At 33.7% G+C, this 10558-nt stretch overlaps 1 protein-coding gene, 1 long non-coding RNA gene and 1 other non-coding gene across 3 annotated transcripts; 1 reads left to right on the forward strand and 2 right to left on the reverse strand.

Moving 5' to 3' along the window:
* Positions 1-1891: 1891 nt before the first annotated feature.
* LOC120213230 (vacuolar protein sorting-associated protein 24 homolog 1-like) lies at positions 1892-4577 on the reverse strand. The gene is made up of 6 exons (XM_039211384.1): positions 4388-4577; positions 4071-4147; positions 3215-3323; positions 2851-2966; positions 2182-2376; positions 1892-2107 (listed from the first exon to the last, which is right to left on the reverse strand). Exons 1-6 carry the CDS (start codon positions 4497-4499, stop codon positions 2027-2029), a joined length of 690 nt encoding a protein of 229 aa, XP_039067315.1. The 5' UTR covers positions 4500-4577; the 3' UTR covers positions 1892-2026.
* A 1796-nt stretch (positions 4578-6373) lies between these two features.
* LOC120213038 lies at positions 6374-7896 on the reverse strand. Its single transcript, XR_005524754.1, has 3 exons — positions 7882-7896; positions 6795-7056; positions 6374-6447 (listed from the first exon to the last, which is right to left on the reverse strand). It is a non-coding gene; the product is annotated as an uncharacterized LOC120213038 (long non-coding RNA).
* A 1866-nt stretch (positions 7897-9762) lies between these two features.
* Positions 9763-9853, forward strand: TRNAY-GUA. Its single transcript is given in 2 exon segments — positions 9763-9799; positions 9818-9853. It is a non-coding gene; the product is annotated as a tRNA-Tyr (tRNA).
* The last annotated feature ends 705 nt before the right edge of the window (positions 9854-10558 follow it).

Here is a 10558-nt window from a genome sequence, read left to right on the forward strand (position 1 = left end):
TATAAAATTAAATTTATAAAAGGATTTTTATTTAATAAACAATAGAATAAATAAATAAATATTATATATATTTATATAACTTAATAATAATAATAAATAATCATGAGATATAATTTAAACCTATATCAAAAGTAATAATAAAATAAATAATAATAATTAAAATGAAAGAAAATAAAGTAATAATATTAAACTATTGGATCATATTCATAATATGAACTTAAAATGTAAAACTAAAACTTATGGTTAAAATTAGATCATATAAAATTTAATGATCAAATTATAAAATATAAATATTTAAGAGACATGGTTAGAATTATCATAAATATAAATACTAGTAGTATAATTAGCCATTAATTATTTAATAGGTGATTAAAAGAAATATTAAAATTATTAGGGACTAAATGTGATATTTATCCTAAATATTATTTAATACTGGTAAGGACTAAAACATAATAAAATAAAATTCAAAGACTGAATTAAAATGTTCAGAAATTAATTTCAGTGACTAAAATGAATAATTATAAAACTTGGATGGCTACGAAAAGGGTTTAGCCATGCATAAAATTACAGATATACCCCTCCCAAAACGACGTCGTTTGAGGAAGGGTATAAATCCCCAAACGGCTGGCCCGAAGGGCCAGCTCTCTCATTCTCCTTTCTCCCTTCTCTCTCTCAAACGAGAGAAATTTTTTTCTCTGGCTTCTCTCTAAGTTTCCCTCGCCGGAGGGAAACCGGCCACCGACTATGGTGGCCGGAAAATCTCAAAATACATAAAAATAAAAGTCTCACTCTCCTTATTCCGATTTTGAGCCTTTTTATTCCTAAAAGTCTCTCATTCGGCCTAGATCTAGGCTTTTACCTTCGGTTTTTGGTGGTTGCACGGCGGTTTGGAGACTCCTACAAGGGTAAACTGCTCCACTCTCTTCTCTTTCTTTTATTTTTTATACTGGTTGTTGTGTTTTCGACTTTACTGTGGTTGCTCTCGATCTTGGTTGCTGTTGTGTTCCTCTCGGTTTTTTCCCCCCTTCTCTCGTCTTGCAGATGGCTTTATAGCCTCGATGAGGCTCTCGTCGGACCGGTTACAAGGGTGTAAGGCTCGGTGAGTCACCAAAGCTATGCTGGTGACTCACCATAGAGACGACGTGTACGGCTGTTATCATGGCAGCAAAGCTTCTGGAGGCTTCTGGCGATGCGTGGCAATGGCGTCGACACAGGGGAGGTGGAGACAGCGGCGGCCGCGTGGTCCCTAGGGTATCATAACCCTAGGGTTTTCTTGTTGAAACTTTGGACCGTTGGATCTTGCCAGATCCAACGGTGGAGATCGTCTGGCGGCTGGGGATGAGATGGAAACCCTAAAAGGTTCTGCTAGGCCTGAACTAGATTGGGCCGGTTTGGTTGTAAACGGCCTGATTATTGGGCTCCGGGTTTTGTAATTATTTATTAAATAATAATAATATATAATATTAATAATAAATAATAATACTAATAATAATTATAATAAATTTAAATGAAAAAATTGATGTCTACATTATGTATTGACCGTAACATGAAAATAATACATCAGTGACACATGTTAACCGTTAGTCAACTAACATTTTCCTTTTAACATAAATTACTTTGACTAAAAATTAAAATGTTAAAATTAAAATACTTCAAAAAAAATGAGACAAAGTGAACATTTATACAAACGTTAAATACTAATTTTATCATTTGTGCTAACGTTAGGTAATAATTATTAAACATTTATTGAACTGTTGTAAAATAAATCTTAAATTTACCAAAGTTTATCATTATTTTGTAATATTTAATAATTGTTTTGTAACACTTGGATAAATTTAAAAAATATTTTATAATTTTTAAAACTTCAGTAATCAAAGTGTAAATCCAACGTCACCATGAATGGTGGGTTCAATGACTCAAAACACAACAGATGAGCTCAAAAGCTCTTTTAATGTAGTAATACAACACAAAGCACAGTTTCAGTTGATAGGCAGCTAAAGAACACCATGAAACAAAGGCAAAGTTTTTACGACCGAACTCGGGCAAGCCGTGCCCTAAGCTCTTCCAACTCTTCCTCGTCGTCGGCACCCTCTGCTATTGCTTCTTCCTGTAGTATTTATTCGAATTTTAGATCCTTCAGATTTTTTCAGTAACATTTAAGGGGTTTAAACTTTTGCATACCTCGTGAGAAGTACTTTCTTTTTGGGCAGACACCATCACTCTTTCCTTCCGAACAGCTTCAGGAAGCTGCGCTGCAGTTTCACCGGCTATCTCCGAAAGAACCTTGTCAACTTCTTCTTCAGTCTCTTCTTCGATATCTTCAGAATCCAATGCCGAGTCAAGGGAATCGCTTACTATTTCTTCAATAACCCCTGCCTACAAACCAAGTTTATGACAACAAATAAAAGGAACTCCAAAAATATGAAGAGCATGGAGATGCTTCTGACATGGCACTTCTCAAGTCCCTTCTACTTTTAAAAGGGGAAGCTCATCAGTTTTCGTATGTTACAAAATCGTAGACCGATTTGTTCTTTCAATCTATATAACCCAAACTTGAATGTATCAGATACGAATATATACAATGCGGTATGTTCAATTTTTCCCAAGTTTTTTGGAGGATCTTTAAAACATATAAAAAGCCAATCTTGGGGCCAAAAGAAAATATAAAAAGCCAATCTTGAGGAAACATAGGAACTCTGAACAACAATGGTAAAAACCAGAATATTGTTGATGCTGAGAAAACAGGCACTATGAACTAATGAAACAGGAATACAGCTGACAAGATTGATAAATATTACGAAACAAAAACCGACACATAAAATGCAACAAAATTACGAACCTGAAATTTACCTTGGTCATTTCTTTGCTAAATTCTTGCATCGTGGCTGCCAATTGTGGAGCTTTCATGGCATCGTTTACAAGTTTCATGACTTCAGCACTCTTGGACAAATGGCCACAGTTCGAGCAATGCTTCAAATACATTCCCGCAAGAAGACCATTTAGTAAGAAGCAGTTCTTCCAAGAGAAAGCGAACATGTGTTTAAGTATGTCGGATTATAAGTCTAATACGAGAAATTGATAAGTTTATGAAAATAAGCCCGAGCAAACAACATTCTCATCCTATGTTCAAAATAATTGTTCTTTTTAAAGGTACTGGGACATAATAGCATTAACTGGAATAATCACAATACATAGATTTCAGATGCATAAGTTGTCATACCGACACTTTCTCCAAGGTGCATGGATATTGAATTGAGCTGGGCTTTATTATCATATAGACGGTTCACGGTTTTTCTGGATATTACAATTTCCTTTGCAAGTGCCTGAAAAAATATAGAATTAGGGTCACTATGAGTATGCGTATATAAGAAATGACTCGTCAATAACGAGGCAAATGCAAAATTACAGACATGAAAGCATGAACACAAAGGAAACAGATTTCACATATAACACATCCGCTAAGGCACAGGGGTTTCAGCTGATTAGACCACCCAAAGAAAACATGATCATTTCTTGATGACAGAAACCAACCTCTTTCTTTTTTCTGTTTTCAATTTTCGGTTCCAACAAAAACTAGTGAAGAGTTACAACTCCAGATCCCAAGTTCTGCTACAGAGCTTATCAGATGAATACCTAAGATCAGCTAGATTTACGATAATCAAGCGGCATCCTTTTCATGCACGATCAATCATTCTATCAAACTCCAATCAACTTGAGCATTCTAAAGCACAAAAATACTCTACACCATATTAGGACCTAGATCCTTTTACAATGAACTTAATTACAATATGTCATGCTTAAGGGTGGCTACATGAACCAATAGGTTCGCTTAAATTCACAAATGGAGGCCGCGATTGGAGATGCTGGGATTCAAGTCCCTATTGTTGAATGTCACTCTTTAAGGTGACTACATGAACCTTCGGGTTTGCCTCGATGATTTTAATGTAATTATGCAACTTATCTTCTAATCATACCATTCCAACTAAAAAACGTTGAACTCCTCCACTACTATGGCATGATGAATCTATTTAGCTGAAGTTCCATTGAAGGGAAAATGAAATAAATTTTACCTTAGCAGAACCCATGTCATTTCTCTTGGCAGCTTCTTTAATTGCTTTCTGTACACCTTTCTCCTCTCTCTGAATATCTAAAACAAAAGGAAACCCCCATTATTTTAAACCTTAAATGACCATCCAGTTCAGTTGGTAGAGCTCTTAACCTTGAGGTCGTGGGCCAAGGAGAGATTTCATAATTCGGAGGTCTTTACGGAAGCTGCTCTCAATGGGAAAAAAAAGGGACAGCCATTTATTCATTGACTGATAACCCAAAATTACCACCAAAAAACCAATCATCGAGATTTTGAAATGGAAAAAATGAAAAATCTTGCCTCTGATTTGTCGTTCGATATTACGGCATTCTTGACGTAGCTTTCTTTGCCAATCTCTTAGTAATTGTTGTGGATTCGGCTTCGGTTTTAACATATTCTTGAATTTATCCATCTTCTGCACCTAAATTAATCCTTTTTTTTTAAGAAAAAAAGTGAGCACTTCGCTGGGGAAAGCTTGGGTTTTTTGAAGAAAAATCAAAGATTTGTTTTCCTTAGTTTTTTTCCTTTTAATTTCGGTTAAACTATCGAAATGGTCGATCTAAATTTATAATTGTTCATTTTTGTCACTAAATTGAAAAAAATAATGTTTTGTTCACTAAAACGTTAAATGTAATTAGATTTATTACATAACACATTAGTAAAAGGGATTAATTTTTAATATGACCCTGAAAATTTACATAAAATGTCAATTTATCTCTCAAATCTGACCAAAATTATTTGTTGTCAGTAGTCATTTAAAAGCATAAAAACTAAATTAATCGAAATCTACTTAATGGGTTGATTAGGCAATCTTAATCAACTTGAGCTTTACTAACATGTGACGATATCATCAAACCTTGAACTGTTCAAAGCACTCGAACAATGCCAATGAAAAAGCAACTATAGTAGTGTTGTTGTTTTCTTAAAGAATCTGTGTTTGTGTTTGATACTTGTGTTTAATATATCCAGAAGACGATACGTCGGTATGATTCTCCGAGTAGGAAAATAAAAATAACATATTTGTGTAAGACAAATATCCGAATCTAAGTGACATAGTCGGAATGTGTTTCTCAAGTCTAAGGAGGCAAACAAAATCCAGACCAGCAATTGCCTAACAGCCTCCGATGCCTGTACTCCATCATCGTTCGCCGTCGATCATTTAATCGAACAACCCTTCGTCGTGCCAAATATCAACTAGAAAATCTACCATTTCCTGCACAACAAGGTTTATTGCAGTTAGTAGTTGTCGATGTGCGTTTGTTTGTGATGATATTCCTATGGCTGCAGAAATTCATTTAAACCGAGGAAACCAGATCAAACCCACTCCATTTTTTCGTATTCAAATTTTTTTTATGATTGATTCAATAAAAACAACTACTGTTCTTGATGTCCGGTTTGGGAAACTTACAGGCAAAGGAATTGGCTTCGAAAATGGCTCATAGTCAAGAGATGGTCTTCATGTGTTGTGGACCAGCTGCAACATAAAGTTTTCGCATTATTATCGAACATATTTGAGCAACAGTAAGAAAATTTTAAACTAGTAATAATCTGGATATCGAGTAGTCGATATCATATAGCACATGAACGAAACAATCGGAAGAGATGTTCGTTAATTCGTAAATGTTATGCCTTGTAATCACTATTGCTATGCTGCAACTGTGACAGTTCCCTCTGAAGTTAGATCATATGTATTCTATGCTAACAAGTTTCTGGAGTTTGAGAATCTGTATCTATAAACATCAACAATAGCCACCTTCTCGGACAGGGAAACCAGGTCAGTTCACGGTCACCTTCCAAAAAATAAGGCACACGGTAAAAAATGTGCCACCTACGAGGCATCTCTCATTACTCGAACTTCGGCAGGGTCTGCGAAAGTTTCGTTCGACATTGAAGTTTGAACAAATTAAGAGAAAACACTTAGAGCCTCGATTTTTTCCACAAACCTGGATCTATACCACTTGAGCCAAGCAGAATAGCAACTTCAGCTCAAACTTTTAACTGCACATACGAAGACGAACTAGATGGTAAGACAACGTTTATTGGCACCAAGAATTTGGTTCTTCCCAGCCATTTTCCTTCAAATGGAAATTTTATCAAGATCTACTTGTGCCGGAAACATATACGTCTGACACTCACCACCTAGTCCAGGTTACATAGATTTCAACTAGGCTGTTTCCAGATGCATATATGGCATCTATCTCCCCACATCTAGAATAGTAACAGTATAGAAATACCAAACCGTCATCGAACAAAAGAAGTAGAAAACGTTATACCCTATAACTTGATCTTGCAGGTAGTTCGCGATTGTTGAGATTTATCCCCTGTCCACCTTTTCCTGTTCTCGTGCCAAGTGATTGCAGCTACATAATAGATTCAATCAGATCATAACTTAATGCTCAAAAGCCAAAGCATAATATAGACTCAATGGAAACAAAAGAAACAATAGTTCTAATCAGCATTTCCTGTCCTCTTGTACTGGGTACAGCATTTTTGGACATGGTACGGGGATATGACCCTCTAAATACATAGCAATTTTCGAAAATAAACCATAACTGTTCTCAGATATGTACTCATATCCAACATGTGAGTCCGAATGGAGGGTACATCAAGATAATGAAGGGTAAGTACTGGTGGCATTGTCGATGCAGAAAGTGGGAAAATACCAATAATCAAACACTATAGTTTCATCTAAAGCAAGGGAACTAACCATGATTTACAAATGCAGACCGCCTGCGTCTTTTTCCGCAGGCTTTTTCCCTTTATCAGCAGATTTTCGACAATCCAACAGTTGTTTCTCATTTGAACAGGAATGTCCAGTATTGACCTACATCATCTCCGAACCAAATGACCATTCCACTTTTCATAAAAATTGAAAGACTAGCCGCTCCTCTTAAGTTCCCCACAAAAGTTGGCGGGCCTTCAAGTCCACCGATATGCAAGAACAAGATCTGGTAAACAATGAACATCAACTAGAAAGAAAAAGAATAATTTCAGTACGAACATCGATTGTTTACAACATATGACTCTATCAATTCTGCTCGGTAATAGTATATGCTGTAGAATACATAACGATATATCGCAACCAGATATGTTTTTACATCACATGTATATATCTACACCTTATCACAAGAATTTTCACCTTGAATTTAAACTTCCTTATAGCTCGGATTCTAAACATCTTAGGACATTAATACACACACACATTCGTTCTACATCATAACTACCTTCTTCCCTAGTGCTTATTCGTTCAATATCCTTATGCACACGAAACAAGAGCATGTACTCATGTTTCAAGAAATAAAGCTCAAGTAACCAAAAATACGAACTCCTCAAAGAACATTTCTGCATGTAAAGTTCTTGGTCAAAGAACACAGCACAACACCAGTGGATTCCTACAAAATTTCTCATGAATTTGTCCTCATTCAGAAAATCTAATGAAAGCAAAAACCTAAACGATCATCTCTTGTTGAAGACATTTACAATTTCAAACAGTACATTGTTTTAAAATAATCTTGACTATATACACATAATTAAAAAAAAATACATTCCAAATTCATTGCTTTTCCACTTGAGAATCAGCTACAATGACAAGACCTATTATACAAGAACAAATGTGAACATATCAAACAACCCATATAGAAGATTCATAAAAAAAAAAAAAACTAAAACACGTACTCTAAAAACCAACAATGCATTTGGCCATGAAAAGTAAAACAAAAAACCCCATTTCAGAATCAACCAACAAAACAACAAAATGGGAAAACCCAACAGAAGAGAAAGTAAAAGAGAAAAACCTTTGAGGATGCAAAAGTGGGATTTTGGAGATGGTTTGTGGAAGAGATTCAAAAGGAAATTAGATTTCTCTTTTGTAATAAAAGGGAGGAGGAAAAATCACTGTGTATGTTTTCTGCAAGTTTTCTTTGTTTTGTCGTCATCGTTCTTAGCTTTGGTTTCATTACATTGGTATGTAAGAATGTTTTCGTCTTGGCTGACGTGGATGTGATTTGGAATTTTGACGCGTGGAATTTTATAACGGATAAACTTGTTTGCAAGATTATCACGTGTTCTATTATCAACAAAAAAACGATACATATTTGTCGATCAGATACATACAAGCACATATTGCACCAAAAGTCCCTAAACATTATGGATGTTCACTTTTGGTTTAGTCGAAATTAACCGATTGAATCGAATTAATTCGGTTAAACGGTTGACCATTAAAATTAATTCGATTTTAACTTGATTAATTAACCAAATTAACTTAATTAATCAAAAATATTCAATATGATATATATATATATATATATATATATATATTAAGCTCAAGCTATTAAGAATTAAAATCTAACTATTTTTTAAACACACTAAAACTCATTAAATTGTCAAGACTTAATTAAATTTTAATCCAACAAAAGAATACCTCTTAACTCATATTAATCTAACTAAAAACATTTATAAATTTTTCGGTTAATTAATCACGACCAAATTAATCGGACTTTGTTATTCGATTAATATTAAAGATTTTTTATTAATTCAGTTTTTGGAGAACTTAGTTCGGTCGGTGTTTGAACTGATTGTTTGAACACCCTACTAAACTTAAGACTAAATCGTAGATTGATTTTATACTTTAAAACGTGTGAATAAATTCTTAAAATATCTTATAATTAAAAAGTTTAATATAAAAAATTTTAAAATTATATCATTTTTCTTATTTAGGTACCTAAACTATTTTTCAGTCAATCCGTATATACAATGTCATAACTTATAAGCGTTATTATTTTAAGTGTCCCAGTTATAACATCCGTTAAAAATTTTCATTAAAGACATGTCATATTTTTATAATTTTGAAAATTTTATTTTAAATGAAACTAAAAAATTAATATATTTAAGAAATTATATGTCATCTTCATCCTCTCTATCTGCCTTGTTAGTATGAGTTGTCGGGTCGCTTCAATTTCGTGATTTTAAGATTATTGTTCATTGGTTTTAAATCGTCGGTTGGAGGTTCTTCGAGTGATTGTGTCATGGTGGAGATTCGATCGATGTCGACGACGACAAAAGGCAGCGATCGATTTAGTATAGAATTTTTAAAATTATATAAATACGAGTGGCACTTAAAGAAGTTTTTTAATTTTAATAGCCATTACTGACAGGACACTTAAAATGATAACATCTATAACCTTAATCAATTGGATTTAAATCGTCCAGCTCAGTTGGTAAGCGGAAGGCTCTTAACCTTGTGGTCGTGAGATTGAGTCCCACGGTGGACAATTCATAATTGTCGGAGGTCTTTCACGGAAGTTGCTCTCAACTTAGCGTTGGAGACAACCTACTACCATACCTCATTACATATGAGAATAGGGTCAGCTGATTTTTTTATAGTTTAATTACTTTTTATATTAAGCCTTAAAAAACATAAGCAACTAATTATGTTGTTTAACTAAAAGAACAATATACTATAAATCAACGTCAGTTAGGGTAAGGGCTAATATGTTACTGACTCAAAAGTTGTATATTAATATTTAAATATGAAAATATATAATTTTTAGAAAAATAATACCACAATTCAATAATTTCAAAATTATGTATCCAAAACTCCAAAAGTTATCTATCACAGGTTATGATAAAGAATAATTTATTAAATATAGTTATATAACGCAATGGCTGTACAGCAACCGACCTTAGCTCAGTTGGTAGAGCGGAGGACTGTAGTGAGTTTCTCTCAAAGATATCCTTAGGTCGCTGGTTCGAATCCGGCAGGTCGGATTTTTTGTCTCTTTCACTTTTTTTTTCCATAGATTCATTTCTTTAAAGGACTTTTTTATATTAAATACTGATTATGCACTGGAAAAGCAAAGCCAATTGGAAAATTAAGACTAATGTAGCTAATATCAGCCATTTATAAAAATATCCTCGTTTTTTATTAGGTTCAGGGTTCTATTCTCCCCATTTATATCCTCCATTTTTCTTTTTACATGAAATCTATATTTTTTATTCAATCCATTTGAAAGTATGAAAGCATGTTTGTTCATGAGAATAAATTTTATCGGCCGTTGACAATTTACTCCATCTAATTTAAATGGAGAGTTGTAATCGATGAAAGAATAATCGTTGATTAGTATTTTTACATTATAAAGAGTCAGTCATCAGGATTATAAAATAGAAAAAAGGATCATTGGAAAGTGAGTCACCTTTTCCCCGATATCAATTAAAAATACTTACAGTGGTATTTAGTGCGTGTAACAATCATATGATTATTATAGTTGTTTGTAGGTAACCAAACTATAAAATTTTTGTCTAAATGTCTTGTTCATACATTGTGGTTGGTTCAAAAACTTTTACATGAAGTAGTCGAGTTCTCTAAAAGCTTTGATAATCAAAGAGATAGATCTATGACCTTTGATCAGTCTGAGAATTGATAGTTTTCAGAGATCATTCTTCGGAGACATAACAATATTTGTAATAATACTA

The sequence above is a fragment of the Hibiscus syriacus genome, unplaced genomic scaffold, assembly GCF_006381635.1.
Source record: "Hibiscus syriacus cultivar Baekdansim isolate YM2019G1 unplaced genomic scaffold, ASM638163v2 tig00110020_pilon, whole genome shotgun sequence".
Lineage (NCBI taxonomy): Eukaryota > Viridiplantae > Streptophyta > Magnoliopsida > Malvales > Malvaceae > Hibiscus > Hibiscus syriacus.

Excerpts from the sequence above, each read along its gene's own strand:
- LOC120213230 (XM_039211384.1), bottom strand. The coding sequence starts at position 4,499 with ATGGATAAATTCAAGAATATGTTAAAACCGAAGCCGAATCCACAACAA. Across the intron at positions 4,148-4,387 it reads TATCGAACGACAAATCAGAG|ATATTCAGAGAGAGGAGAAA; the intron begins GCAAGATTTTTC and ends CTTTTGTTTTAG. Across the intron at positions 2,967-3,214 it reads TGGAGAAAGTGTCGGTATGA|GCTCGAACTGTGGCCATTTG; the intron begins CAACTTATGCAT and ends ATTTGAAGCATT.